Source organism: Panthera pardus, unplaced genomic scaffold (genome assembly GCF_024362965.1).
Source record: "Panthera pardus isolate Hobbes unplaced genomic scaffold, ASM2436296v1 HiC_scaffold_7, whole genome shotgun sequence".
In the NCBI taxonomy this organism is placed as follows: domain Eukaryota; kingdom Metazoa; phylum Chordata; class Mammalia; order Carnivora; family Felidae; genus Panthera; species Panthera pardus.
The window spans coordinates 46,637,873-46,652,664 of NW_026527002.1; the positions used below are offsets into that span (position 1 = coordinate 46,637,873).

The window sequence follows — 14,792 nt, forward strand, 5'->3', positions numbered from 1 at the left end:
GTTATCTAGAGGGTATACCTGGCTGGCAGCTACAGCCAGGTCACACAGCAGGCTAAAATATTCCAACCTCAAACACAGGAAATGATCAGAGGGGGAAATGACACATGGTGGTAATATACTAAGGCAGCAGGTAAGTCATTCTTCACCTAGACCAGCAGCTGCCAGTAAAACTATGAATGAGTCTGCTCCAATGTAACTAGCGAACCTGCCACTGAGCTGAGAAAGGGAGATAGGAACTGCGCTTGCAATTCTAGCTGACGAATTCATTAGATTTTTATAAGGCAAATAATGTGGAAGGTTAGAACAGAATTTCTAGAACCATTTATCCTGTGATGTTGTAAAATCAAAGTACTACTTTATTAAATGAGTTATTTTACACAATATGAACATCAATATAATTACAATTGTAAAAAAATTTTTTATAACAAGGATGGACTGATTTTCAGATTTCCAAATCAGAGTCAACTGTACATTTACACAGAATTGTCTTTGCATGAAGCCCAAAAGGGAACAGCATAAAAATGAGTGTTTCTGTAGCCCCTTTATTTTTGCTGATCAACAGTTTGTTAGAAAAGCAGCTGCAGGTTTGTTACCTAAGGTCTGAGACAGTAGAAGAGCCAAAGGTGTCGTGAATTCACCTATAAAACATAAACGGAATTTTCAGTGAATGCAAGCATTGCACAAATACCACTTATATGCATTTCAAATGTCTAAGAAAAACGCACCACATGCATAAGGTACCAAGTCATTCTGATGGATCTGTCAATGATTTTATACACAAATCTTTGATAAATTTACTTTAAAAAGGAAGTTATCTCACACCATCACCACCACTCAGGGAAAACAAAAACCACACAAAAAATGTAAACTGATTATTTTCAAGCAACTATAAAGTTTATACAGTGTAAGCCCACATTTTGCTACATATTTCAATGCATTCAGAAGCTCTGTTAAACACTCTAAAATACCTGCAACAAGGCACTCAGGAACATTGTTCTGCATCATTTCTGGGAGCAAGACCCTCAAATGCCTTTATAATAGTTACTTTCTTTAGGCTGGTAAGTCTCTTCCATTCTTGGACCAGAGCTGGCCAGCATCACCTCAGCCCCCCATTTTGGGCTACAGTAGTAAAAACTTGGGTGTTTCAAAGGCATTGAGAAGATCTGGTTTGGGAAAATGGGTTTTTAACAGTTGTGAAGGTAAACACTAACTTAAAAAAGGGGAAGCAATAAAATCTCAGCTAGAAAAAAGGTAGACATTAATTTCAGTAACAGAAGATAATTTGGCTCTCGTATACAACCTTGACATTAACAAATGAAAAGACAAAAGGTCAACTACCTGTAAACAACTTTATGCCTGAACATCAGCCAATTCTGGAGGAAGTGGAGTCTTAGGATGCTTGCTTTCAAAGTGCTGCTTGAAGGTCTTAGGGTCTGGCATTTGTGTCTAATTTTAAAAAATGTGCAAAAAAAGAGTTAGACCTTATTCATGAAATAAAAATGTGTTAACTTTTCAAATCCTGAGCCGGCTCACGATAGACAATCATCTCAAAATACTTTTAAGTTCCTGCAACTAGTGGCTGGCATATGAAAAAGGACCTTGTAACAAAGAAATTCCTAACGTGTGACTGTATTTCACATATGGAGAATAGGTGGGTTACATAAAGGATTCCGCTTGTTTAACAGGAAACAAGAGATAACATTTACTTAACACATTATGTTAAGCAGGTTACCTGAATTCTCATAGGACCTTCCCACTAACCTTAAATTAGTTCCTACTATTATTCCTCATTTCACGTAAGAAACTAAAACCTAGGGTGTAATTTGTCCAAGACCTGTTTCAACCTCATACTGTACTTCAGTTCTCAAATGTTACACTACACCAACTTCCCTAGGCAAGGACCTTCAGTAATTGATCCTCTTGCGCAGGCAGTTAAACAAAACATGAAATACAAGTTTTGGCTATTTTTGGGAGTTTAAAGAGGTGAACTACTCTAGGTCTTTTATTATTTTTTAAAACTTGATTTACTTATTTAGTGTGTGTGTGTGTGTGTGTGTGTGTGTATGTATGTATGGGGGGGGGGGAGGGAGGGAGGGGTGCATGCAATCAGGGTAGGGGCAGAGAGAGAATTCCAAGCAGGCTCTGTGCTGTCAGCAGAGAGCCCACTGCAGGGCTCAATCCCACTCAGGAGCGGAGATCAAGAGTCAGATGTTTGAGCCACACAGGCACCCCTACTCTAGTACTTTCAAATCGAAGCATTTACTCATCAGTAATTTAATGAAATTTACTTTTACCCTGTCTCTTTCCAAAGAGAATTTAAAGTTGCTCAATTGCATTATTTTGAGTGTCTCAAAGCTCAGTATGAACCAGATACTTAATGTAATAGGTTTCCTCTCTTAACAAGAACTTTCATGTAGTTAGAAACTTCAATTTCATCAGTAATGCCTTCAGATGATAAACTTTAGTTTTGGAATCGTGTCTTACCAAGATCCCTTCCCACAACCCTACCAAGGTGTGGGGCTTTGGAAAAAAATACATATACATATGTATACATGCATATGTACTGGACCACCGTCACTATGTATTTTTCCTTTGGCACTTCTATTCACGAACTTCAAAGGTGCTGAGCTTACAAAAAAGCAAGAAAGAAACTGGCTTGGAACTGAAGAAAAACTTCTTTGAAAGGAAGTGTGGTATGGTGGCCTGGAGGGTGGGCTCAGGAACTAGACTGCCCAGCTTCAGATCCCAGCTCTTCTCTGTACTAGCTGGGTGACCCTGCACAAGTTATTTAATCCCCATGGCTCAGTTTACTTTTCTGTAAAATGAGAATAAAAGTCCTTTATCTCATAGGGTGATTGTGGGGATTAATGGGCTCATACGTGTAGAACACCAGATATGCACTCAATAGTAGTTGTTATGACTACTCTTCAAATCTAATAAAACATATTAATTCTAGGAAAGGCCCTAACGTAAAAATACTCTGTAGAGTTTTGCAGACCTCCTAAGAATTTAGTGAAGAAAAAAGACAATTATATAACCAGGGGTATACTTGTGTCTCGTACAGCTCTAAACTAAGAATGTAGATCTGACTTCTTACAAAGTTCAAAGTGTAGTATCTGCCCTGAAGAAGACATCTTTATTCTTCATGAGGAAAAGGACTTTGCTTTGTTCACTCCCTTCCCCCAACACCTAGAGAACTGTGCCTGGCCACAGGAGCCATTCAAGAAAATATTTATGGAAGAGACAACTGAAGATGGAAACCTAAAATAAGCAGCTCTCCGATCTATTTATTTTGCCATGGCTGCAAAACTTTAACCTCGATACAGCAACATCTAAGCAAAGAACTGTCCACAGGAGGGTTATGCCATCCCACTCCCCTTACCCTACAGACAGTGCAGGTATATATTAAGGCAGCTTTGGCAGCAGCCTTTTGGTCATGTCCTTGTTTCTTCTTTTGTCCAGCTTGCTTTTTGGCATTTTTCTGCTGCGACTGAATCTTCTGCTGTCCACGAGCCATATCTAAAAACAGAAGTTGAGGCATTAGAGTGATTAATACCGAGTAATCGAAGTATGGTAATGCTCTCAAGAGTTGAAGACTTAAGTTCTATAGAGCTGTCAGTCAAAATGTATGGGTTTTCAAATTCTCACATACAATGCTACTAGAGAATAAATTAGTACAACCACTGTCGAAAACTGTTTTGGTGTACTCTATAAACCTAATAATTCCACTCCCGATATAAATGCAAATGTACATATACACCCAACAGAAATGTTGCATTTCCCAACAGAAATGCAAATGTACACATCCACCCAAAGGCAATACGAGAATGTCCAGAGTACTTGTTTCCAAAACTGGAAACAATGCAAATTCCAATTAATAATAAAATGGATAGGGGCGCCTGGGTGGCGCAGTCGGTTAAGCGTCCGACTTCAGCCAGGTCACGATCTCGCGGTCCGTGAGTTCGAGCCCCGCGTCAGGCTCTGGGCTGATGGCTCGGAGCCTGGAGCCTGTTTCCGATTCTGCGTCTCCCTCTCTCTCTGACCCTCCCCCGTTCATGCTCTGTCTGTCTCTGTCCCAAAAATAAATAAAAAACGTTGAAAAAAAAAATAATAATAAAATGGATAATTTGTGGTATACTTATCAATGGAATACTACCTGCATTCAAAAAGAAAAAAACTATGGTTACAAGTAACAACAGGGTTGTATCCAGTGTTAAAGGAAAGAAGCCAGACACAACACACGGGTTGTATACAGTTCAAAACAGGCAAAGCTAATCTAGGAGGTGGTGACTGGGAAAAAAGGGCATGGGGGGCAGTTGATGTGTTCTATCTCTTCATCAGGGTAATGGTTATATAGGTGTGTTCACTTGTAAAAACTCACTGAGCTGTACATCTAAGATCTGTACACTTTGCCATACATAACCTTCAAAACTTTACCAAAAAAGTTTAGCACTCTTCCCCAAGCAATTGCTTGATCACTTTGCAAAGGTACTTTCCCTTTCTAGTATTAACTGTCATGAATTAAGATTCTTACAATTTAAGAGAAATTTAGAGCTGTCATCTAAAGGTTCTGAAGGAGATCCTAAGAGCAGTGGGAACTGTTCTCCTAAATACTCAGGTTACATAAAACCACTATGCTGTTCTAAATCTTTCTAAACAACTGATCTTTGCAGGATTGCTGGAGAAATTACTAAATAAGATTAAATTAGTTCCCAATTGAGAGAATAAACCTTGTAAAAAGGGTAAAGGTACCTTTACAAAAATGAAAGGTACCACTTTTTACTACTGATAGTCTGAAATGAAGCTAAATGGGTTAAAAATAAATGTCACTGAAAAAGTTACTTTTACTTTTTCATTAAATTTAAGTCTTCGTGGAGCACCTGGGTGGCTGTTGGTTGATTCTTGATTTCAGCTCAGGTCATAATCTCACGGTTATTGAGTTCAAGCCCCACACTGTCAGTACAGAGCCTGCTTGGGATTCTCTCTCTCCCTCCCCTGCTCTTGCTCGCTCTTCAAATAAACTTATAAAACAAAAACAAAAAACAAAAAAAAAAAAAAGGAAGAACTGCAGAAACTTAAAAAAAAAATTAAAGGCTTCTCAAACCAAGAAACAGACTCTTAACTATAAAGACCTGATGGTTATCAGAGGTGGGTAGGGGGATGGGTGAAATAGGTGATGGGGATTAAGAAATACACTCATCATTATGAGCATTGAGTAATGTATAGAATTATTGAATCACTAATATTGTACACCTGAAATTAATGTAACACTACATGTTAACTCTACTGGAATTAAAATAAAAACTTAATAAAAAACATTAAAGTCTTCTATTGGACAACACATGTTAAACGTGCTCATAAAGGGCCTATGAGCCCCAGCTACCTTTTAAATATATTGAAATTGGGTCCTAAGTAGAATTCCTATGTATAGCTTTGACTAGCACTGCAATTAAGTTTTAAACTTCTAAATCACTGCAGGGCGTGAACATAACATGGACCTACATCACCTTTAACCAGAAAACAGTACTGGCTTTTTTCTGACTGGGATCTTAATTAGTTAATGGATATAAAATCAAAGCATTTCATAGAAGCACATGAGGTTCTCCCCAAAAAAGGAAAAAGGGAAACAATACATAAATACACTGCTTGGACAAGTTCCCACTAGTATTTAACACTGAACTGAAAGTCAAGTAAAATATAGAAGAGACCCAATGCTTTTCTAAAAAGCCAGCTATTTTAACAAACTACAAAAATTTTTAGTATGCTAGCCGAATGTAAGAACCCCGTTCCCATATAATGGTAAATATTACCAGATGTGTTAGTCCTTGAACACCAAACTTCCATTTTCGCTTTTCAAAAGCCAAATATTTATCATTTCCAAGCCAAACGGAATGATTTTAAGTATATTTAAGTACAAATGTTATGGCAGCATATCAAACCTGTTCCCACAGAAACAGTTTTAGATACTTGAGTATGATGTGGATGGTAATAGGTACGCAATCTTTATGTATCCCAGTCTATTATAACATCTTGTATCAGTACCTTATGTTACAATACTTCAGTCCTCTCAGGCTTCTGAACTCTTCTACACAATGTCTGCCACGCATGCTAACACTGATTTTGCGGGTAACCTCAATTGTTTTAATGCCACTAATTCCAGAAATTTCTTTGATAATTACAAGATATTAGCTATTCTGATACCACTTTCAGGCAGCGCTCTGTACAATGTCATGAGATGAATATTATTTTTAACTTTTCCACCTAGGACTTCTCCTAAAATATAACATTACACAATAGATTTAACCTATTTTCCACTGTCATCTAAAGTAGTAAATAAAACCATAAAAGCTTTGATAAGTAAAGACTGTTGTAGCTTGTTCTTATTTTTAAAACAGAAAACTGAACACCCCGTAAAGGAAATCGAATCAACAGTCTAAATGCGTGGGGTAGGCCCCTAACTTCCAACAACTCACTGCATTAATTTCCTTTCTGAAAGCAGAAATGCAAACGAACAAGCCACCTGCTTTTGGACAGCTCAACTTAAGAAATGCTCTCAAGCCAAATCGAATTTTCTACAAAATCTTAAGCACAACTTCTTAATTACATACGACAAACTCAGGGGCAACAAGTCACTTACAAATACCTTAAACGCAGATTTTTAATGTTACTCTTATTTACTGTAATTTTCCGAGAGGGCTGCAAAGAGGGAAGTAGAACGAATAAAGAGTTGTTCTAAAATGAAGAGCTTTTACAGGAGGCAACAAGTAAGGAGTGCCCCCTAAGATCCTCTCAAAACCCAAACAACTAAGAAAAGATTTTTCGATCCAGGAAGTAGGATCATTCTCCATAACCATCTGAAACGAAGAGGCCCAGGCAGTGATCAACATCCTGACCCCCACGTTTTAACTACATCCGTTCACCGAGGGTAGAGAAAAGCACCAGGAGTAAGGTCTATCTCACCCAACACTTGACCGACCCCAGCTGCAGCCCGGCCCACCTTCCTTCCCAACCGGCCTCTCCCGCCTCGGGGAGCTCCTTCCCCGGTCCGGCCACACAGCCCCCACCTACCCGCCACTCCGCACAGATTCCGGCCCGAGACGCGCCTCCCCGAGGCTTTGGCCGCCCCAAACCCGGCCCCTTCGGCCACGGGGAGCCCGGGCCTCGAGAAACCGACCAGCTGCTGTCGCCAAGGGGTAAGGTTACCGCTCCGCTCCGCGGCCTGCAACCCGGCCACCTGCAGGGCCTGGCAGGCGCCCGAGCTCTCCCTCCTGCCCGCGGCCCGCGCTGGGACAGGACGGGCCGCCGCCTGGGAGACGGGGAGGCCGGCGGCCCCTCGCGACCCGCGGCGACCCCGCCGCCGGGCCCCCACCCCGGCTCCCGGACGTCCTGCGGCGTCAGCGCCGCCCCCACTGCCGCTCACCCGGGCCGGGACAGTCTTGCGTCGGAGAGACCGCGCAGCGCGAGAGGGCCGGGGGAGGTGGCCGGAGGGAGAGCAAGGGGGAGCGCGCCCAGCACCGCTTCGGCCTCCTCCACCCGCCAAGGAAGGGAAAGAGGAGAGCGGAGAGCACAACAGCCCGCGCCTCGAACCCGCCGCCGCGCGCGCCCGCCGCCGCCTCAGCCTCGGGGGAGGCCACTACGCTCGTGCCCGCGCACGCCGCGCAGCTCTCCCAGTCGCCCCAGCGCCCGCCCGCTTTTCGCCGCCCACTCGCCTTCCTGCTGCGGCCACCTCCCCCGCCCCTCCTCTGCTCGCACGCCTGCGCCCTTTCCGGTCGCGCAGGCCAATGGCAGTGCGCCCCTATTACATAAGCGCCAGGGGGCGGGGCCTGGCGGCGCCGGCGACCCCTGCGAGACGGGAACTGCAGGGGACGTCGCCCTCTGTCCCCGGCGCCCCTCCTCTCCCGCGTGCGCTATCTAGGCGGCTTCAGCCGGCGCCGCGCCGCGTGTTCGCTGTCCTGCTGGGTGACGGCCCGCGGCGTGTTTCACAAGTCGCTCGCTAGCACACTCACTCGGGCGGCGGCCAGCCTCGGCCCCCGCGGCCCTTCGCACTCGCCTCCCGCCTCGCCGGCGCCCTGCTATGCTGTGGCTCCGGGGACTGGCCGGGAGAGGTGCGCCAGCGCCGCGGCGGCGTGGGACACCGGGCAGCCCGCCACCCGGACGCACCGCCGCCCTCGCCCCCAGTGCCAGCCCCTAATAGGGACGCGGCCTTTGTTCTCTCATCGGCCTCCCTTTACCGCGTTCCCACGGAAACCCCGGTTATTTATTTATTTTACCAATCTGGGGTTTTTAGGGAGTTCAGGATTCCAGCCTCAGTGTTGCTGGCTAGGGCTCCCTGATCGGATTAGCGGACTACTAACTATACAGAGTTGCTAACATTTGGGGAAATGGCTAAGTTGGGTTGGTTTGGTTTCTCTTGATTTATAGGCCACAACAGCCAACTTCCAGTATCTGATTAAGAGCGATTGCGATTGTAACGATTATTGTATCTGCTGATTATCTGGAAAGGGCATTTTAGACATTGGCTTTATTCTCTCGTGCACCCACCCCCCCCCCCTTGTTGGTTTCTAATTTGATTTATTCGTAACAAGGAAAAGGGAGGCTTTTGCATTTGACCCAGTCACCTTGCCCATAGCCTCCACTCTCCCAAATTTGCCTGTAAGTGCGCAGGAGTTGCTAGTTTAATATAACTACATCCCAGGTTAGCTGGACTGGGATACAGATATTACAGCTGAACTGTTTAACCAGGAAAGGGGCGCCTGGGTGGCTCAGTCGCTTAAGCCTCCGACTTGAGCTGAGGTCATGATCCCCCAGTTTGTAAGTTCCAGCCCTTCATCAGGCTTTGTGCTGACAGCTCAGAGGTTGTAGCCTGCTTGGTATTCTGTGTCTCCTCCTCTCTCTGCCCCTCCCATGCTCTTGCTCTGTCTCTCTCTGTCTCTCAATAATAAATGTTTAAAAAAATTTTTTTTAAATATCTTTAGTTTTCAGTTGTAAGCTAATTTTCATCACCACATGCCCAAATAGATACTGACCCAAAGGAACTGGAGGTGTCTAGAGAAACCAAACCCTGGCATATCATGAAGCTCTAGCTTAATCAATATTCACCATAACCATGATAACTGTATTAACCTGTCTACTAGAAGGGGATTGTGGTATTTGGAGAACCTAGAGACAGGAAATCCAAAGAGTTGTGTTTGGCCATGAATCAGAGTGGGCAGTGGAAAGGGACAGCGAAATTTGGCCAGCTAAGATAAGTCGTCTTAACTAGAGAGGTGATTTTTGCTGTGAAATAGTATTAATATGCCACTTGTTACCAAGGCCTAGGTGAAACATCCATTTAAGCCAGTGTTCCTTAAAATTCTGCGTTATACCACCTTTGAGAATTTGGTAAAAGCTAAGGAGAGTGCTCCCGGAAAGTTCATATACCTAAAAACTCAGCCCCATTGGTACAGTTTCTCAACCTTGGCACTACTGACGCTTTGGGCTAGATAATTCATTGTTATGAGGGGCTGCCCTGGGGATTGTAAGATGTGAGGCAACATCCCTGTCCTGTACCCTTTTGAAGTCAGTAGCACCCTATCTCCAGTTCTGACAAAAGAAAAATGTCTCCATACCTTTCCACATGTCTTCTGGGGGTCAAAAAACTCCCTTGGTTGAGAACTACTGCATAGAGGGTGTGGTATTATAGTAACTATATGTTGGTTAGGGCATTTGAAATCTGAAGGGAAAAAGGGAAAAAAGGAATGGAGAAGATTCAGCATCTGAGAAGTGACAAACAGTAAAGGAAAGGCGGATGAATTAGCATTACTACCAGCTGGTGTCCTACTTATTCTATAGAAATGTGGCAGCAAATGGGATACGAACGCCTTGGAAGGATTTTTATACACATTTCTGCTTTTAATTGTGAATGCTGCAGTATTTCTACCGACTGGTTTTCTTCTTCTACCTTTCGAAAATTACTCTAGGTCAATATGCAATAAGCATGTGCCTATTTTCAATCCAAAATCACAATCAGATTAAAATGCTTCTCTGGAGACTTGAAAAGACTGATTTATTTGTATTCATGTCTGATTTTCAGGGCTGAGAGAGCTGATGGTTAATCAATATATTATTTCTCAAATGAACGGATTATTCTGAATCACTTTTCCCAATTTATCTGTGATATGTAGGTTAATAGCTAAATATAGGAAAGTGCTTAGCTTAGAGAGGTTCGTTCGAGTATAAAAGAGGCAAGGTCCTGGCCCCATAGGTCCTTCCACTTAGTGATGCATAATAATAGCAATAATGACAGCAATAACTCAAAACAAAAATGTTCCCTTTTCTAGATCTTATTCTTCTAATCGACTTCTTATTGTGATTTCTCAGGGCAGGAACCTCTGTTTTCCCAAAAAATCTCACTCATTGCTGTGGCTTTAAATTAATGAACTTCGGGGGTGCCCGAGTGGCTCAGTCGGTTGAGCATCTGACTTCAGCTCAGGTCATGATCTCGTGGTTTGTGAGTTTGAGCCCTGTGTCAGGTTTTGTGCTGACAGCTCAGAGCCTGGCGCCTGCTTTGGATTCTGTGTCTCCTCTCTCTGCCCCTCCCCTGCTTGTGCTCTGTCTCTTTCTCTCTCAAAAATAAATAAGCATTAAAAAAAATTTTTTTAATAATAAAATAATGAACTTCAGATGACCCTACATCTATCTTCTAGTTCAACTCTCTTCTGATTTCTAAATCGATATATCCAAATGCCTATTTTCCATTTCCACTTTAATGTTTTATAGACATTTCACATTTAATACCATATGGTCTTGAATCAAAGAAGCTATTGATGGTAAATCACATGTATCTCCACCAAGATAAAAAAAAAAATTACTGCCACTTGTACTATGGCATAATGCTAAGATACCCTTGATTGTACAGTATATCTCAATTTCAGAGATGTTAGAATTGGTTTTTAAAATACCGCAATTTATTAGAATAGCATCAAAAAGAATAAAATACTTAGGAATAACTTTACAAAGAAGTGCAAAACTTATATTCTAAATGCTACAAAACATTGTTGAAAGAACTTAAAGAAAACCTAAATAAATGGAAAGGCATTCCATGTACATGGATCAAAAAATGTAATATTATAAACTAGCAATATTCCCCAAATTTATCTGCAGATTCAGTGCTTCCCCTATCAAAATCTCAGCTGTCATTTTTGCATAAATCAACAAGCTTATTTTGAGATTCACCTGGAAATTCCAAGGAACTCAGTTAGGGTAAAATAAGAAATAGATTTGGTCTTCAACCCCATTCCCAGCACAAAGCTCCTAAACCCTTGGAATTTCCTGAGTGATAGGAGTGTCTTTTGTCATTGATAAGGAGCTCCTTTTGAGCTTACCTGAATTTATGCTAATGCGTGGCTTAGGGTGGGGCTCCTAAATGGTCTCCAGATAGGACTGGTGAACATATCAAACAAGGGAGTGAGGATTAAAACTGTCTTTTTTTTTTTTTTAATGTTTATTTCTTTTTGAGGGAGGGGTGGGAGGGGGTGAGAGAGAGGGAGACAAAGAATCTGAAGCAGGCTCCAGGCTTTGAGCTTAATCAACTGAGCCACCCAGAAGCCCCAAGGATTAAAACTTTCATCAACAATAGCCAGACTATTGAAAAGAGCCCAAGAGTCCATCAACAGATGAATGGATAAAGAAGATGTGGTATATAGGGGCACCTGGGTGGCTCAGTGGGTTAAGCCTCAGACTTCAGCTCAGGTCTTGATCTTGTGGTTTGTGAGTTGGAGCCCAGTGTTGGGCTCTGTGCTAACAGCTCAGAGCCTGGAGCCTGCTTTGGATTCTATGTCTCCCTCTCTCTCCTCCTTCCCCTGCTCACACTCTCTTTCTCAAAAACAAACATTAAAAAAAGAAGATATTTTATATACATATATATATATATACACACACAGATATATATTCCATTATATATATTATATATGTATTCCATTATATATATTATATATTCCATTACATTCCATTATATATGTAATGGAATATTACTCAGTCATCAAAAAGAATGAAATCTTGCCATTTGCAATGACGTGGATGGACCTAGAGTGTATTATGCTAAGTGAAATAAGTCAGAGAATGGCAAATGCCATTTGATTTCACTCATCTGTGGAATTTAGAAATTAAAACAGATGAACATATGGGAAGAAAAAAAGGGGAAAGGGAAGCAAACCATAAGAGACTCTTGACAATAGAGAACAAACTGAGGGTTGATGGAGGTAGGGAAGTGGGGGATGGGCTAAATGGGTGATGGGTATTAAGGAGGGCACATGTTACGACGAGCACTGGGGGCTATATGTAAGTAATGAATCACTAAATTCTCCTGAAACCAATGTTAACACTATATCTTAACTAGAATTTAAATAAAAATTTGGAAGAAAAAAAAAAAAACCTTTCAGCCCTAACCACCAAGCTCTAGGAAGGCAAAGGGAGGGGGCTGGAGATGAAGTTCTATAAAAACTATTGAGCAAGATTAGATGAGCTTCCAGGTTGGCAAACTCATCCACATGCTGGGAAGGTGGCACACCCCAGTTCCATGGGGACAGAAGCCTCTGCACCTGGGACCCTTCTGAACTTTGCCCTATGTACCTCTTTATCAGGCTGCACATCTGTACCCTTTATAATGTCTTTTATAATAACAGTTTAAACATAAGTAAATGTTTCTCTGAGTTTTGTGAGCTGTTCTAGCAAATTAATCAAACCTAAGGAGGTGATCATGGGGACCTCTAATTTATAGCAGGTTAGTCACAAGCACAGGTAACAGCCTGAACTTGCTACTGACATCTGAAGGGCGGGGGTGGTGGCAGAGGGCACTGTCTTGTAGGACTGAGCTGTTAACCTGTGAGACCTGATGATATCCCCGGGTAGATAGTGTCAGAATTGAGTTAAACTGTAGGACACCCAGCTGATGTTGCAAAATTGTTTGATGTTCGGAAAACCTACATGTCTGGTGTCAGAAGTGAAGTAGTGTTGTTCTGAAGTATTGGGAGTAGAGGAGACACGGGGAGGAGGAGTCTGCTCTCTCTTTACATCAGAATAGCCAAAACAACGTTGAAAAGAGGACCCAAGTTGGACGACTTACCCTTCCCAATTTCAAAAGCTTGGCTGTAAAGCTACAGTAATTAAGACTATGGTACTTGGAGAAGAACAGACATTTGGGGGGCACCTGGGTGGCTCAGTCAGTTAAGCATCTGCCTTCGGCTCAGGTCATGATCTCGCTGTTCATGATTTCAAGCCCCACATCAGGCTCCCTACTGTCCACGCGGAGCCTGCTTCAGATCCTCTGTCCCCCTCTCTTTCTCCCCCTCTCCTGCTTGCACACACACTCTCTCACAAAAATAAATAAATAAAAACTTAAAAAAAATTTTTTTTAAAACCCAAGCATTTGGTCAATCAGATAGACTTGAGAACCCAGAAATATTCACACTGATTTCAACACAGATGCCAAAAAAATTCAACAGGGAAAGAATAGTCCTATCAACAAATGGTGGGGGAACACTTGGATATCCACATGCAAAAGAATGAAATTGAATCCTTATCTTATGCCGTACACAAAAATTAATCAAAATGGATCACAGACCTAGGTGTAAATGCTAGAGTATAAAATTCTTAGGAAGAAAATATAGGAATAAATCTGCATGACTTTCAGTTAAGCAAAGCTTTCTTAGATATGACACCAAAAGCATTCATGACAAAAGAAGTAACCTATTTAAATAATGGGTAACAAATCTGAGTAGATATTTCTTCAAAGAAGATATACAAATGGCCAATGTATACAAGAAAATGTGCTCACTGTTATTAGCCATCATGGAAATACAAATCAAAATACTGAGATAGTATTTCACACCTACTAAAATGGTGGATGTAATAAAAAAAGACAGGAATTACGCGTTGGAGTGGATGTGGAAAAAATGGGACCCCCATGCTTGCAATGTAAAATGGTGCAGCCTCTTTGGAAAATATTCTGGCAGTTCCCCAAAAGGTTAAATATAGGGCTGCCATACGATTCAGGAATTCCTATTCTAGATCTATATCTGAGAGAAAGGAAAACATACATCTACTCAATAGCTTGTACATGAATGCTCAAAATAGCATTTTGGCTATTTGTAATAGGCAAAAAGTAGAAACAACCCAAATTTTCATCAACTGATGAGTTGATAAAGTGGTAGATACATATATATATATACACACACACACACACACACACACACACACACCATATATATATACACACACACCATATATATACACATTATATATATAATAATTATATATATTATAATATTTTTATATTATATAATTTATGTAATATAATAATATTTATATATATAATATGGAATATATATAATATCCATTTAAGGAATATATATATTTAAAAAAAAAAATCCCTAAATGGAATATTATACACCCATAAAAATGCATGAAGCACTGAGACATATTACAACATGGCCAAATATTGAAAACACTATGCTAAGTGAAAGAAACCAGTCACAGAAGATCATATATTGGGTGATTTAATTTATCTGAAATGTCAAAAATAGGCAAGTCTTTAAACATGAAGTAGATTAGTAGTTGCCTAGGGCTGGGAGAATTGGAAGGAGATGGGAAGTATATGGTAATGGGTACAGACTTTCTTTTGGGATGATGAAAATGTTTTAAAATTGACTGTGGTGATGATTGCACCACTCTGAATATACTGCAAACTACTGAATTGTGTACTTTAAATGAGTGATTTGTATCTTATGTGAATTATATCCCAATGAAAACTGTTA

General features: G+C 41.5%; 1 protein-coding gene and 1 long non-coding RNA gene across 7 annotated transcripts in view; both read right to left on the minus strand.

Annotated features, from left to right (window-relative positions):
- Positions 1-330: 330 nt before the first annotated feature.
- ZNF706 (zinc finger protein 706) lies at positions 331-7,682 on the minus strand. 2 transcript variants are annotated; one of them, XM_019467972.2, is made up of 4 exons: positions 7,421-7,682; positions 3,383-3,519; positions 1,339-1,446; positions 331-638 (listed from the first exon to the last, which is right to left on the minus strand). In XM_019467972.2, exons 2-3 carry the CDS (start codon positions 3,515-3,517, stop codon positions 1,351-1,353), a joined length of 231 nt encoding a protein of 76 aa, XP_019323517.1. In that variant the 5' UTR covers positions 3,518-3,519; positions 7,421-7,682; the 3' UTR covers positions 331-638; positions 1,339-1,350. The 2 variants fall into 2 exon arrangements, with proteins under 2 accessions (XP_019323517.1, XP_019323516.1); XM_019467971.2 differs by lacking the exon at positions 7,421-7,682 and adding an exon at positions 7,069-7,361.
- A 1,476-nt stretch (positions 7,683-9,158) lies between these two features.
- Positions 9,159-14,792, minus strand: part of LOC128775258 (uncharacterized) — an 85,523-nt gene continuing 79,889 nt past the window's right edge. For all 5 annotated transcript variants that reach the window (XR_008419872.1, XR_008419874.1, XR_008419873.1 and 2 more), the window contains one exon: positions 9,159-9,712. This is a non-coding gene — a long non-coding RNA (uncharacterized LOC128775258). The remainder of the gene's footprint in view (positions 9,713-14,792) is intronic.

Excerpts from the sequence above, each read along its gene's own strand:
- ZNF706 (XM_019467972.2), bottom strand. The coding sequence starts at position 3,517 with ATGGCTCGTGGACAGCAGAAGATTCAGTCGCAGCAGAAAAATGCCAAA. Across the intron at positions 1,447-3,382 it reads ATACCTGCACTGTCTGTAGG|ACACAAATGCCAGACCCTAA; the intron begins GTAAGGGGAGTG and ends TTTTAAAATTAG.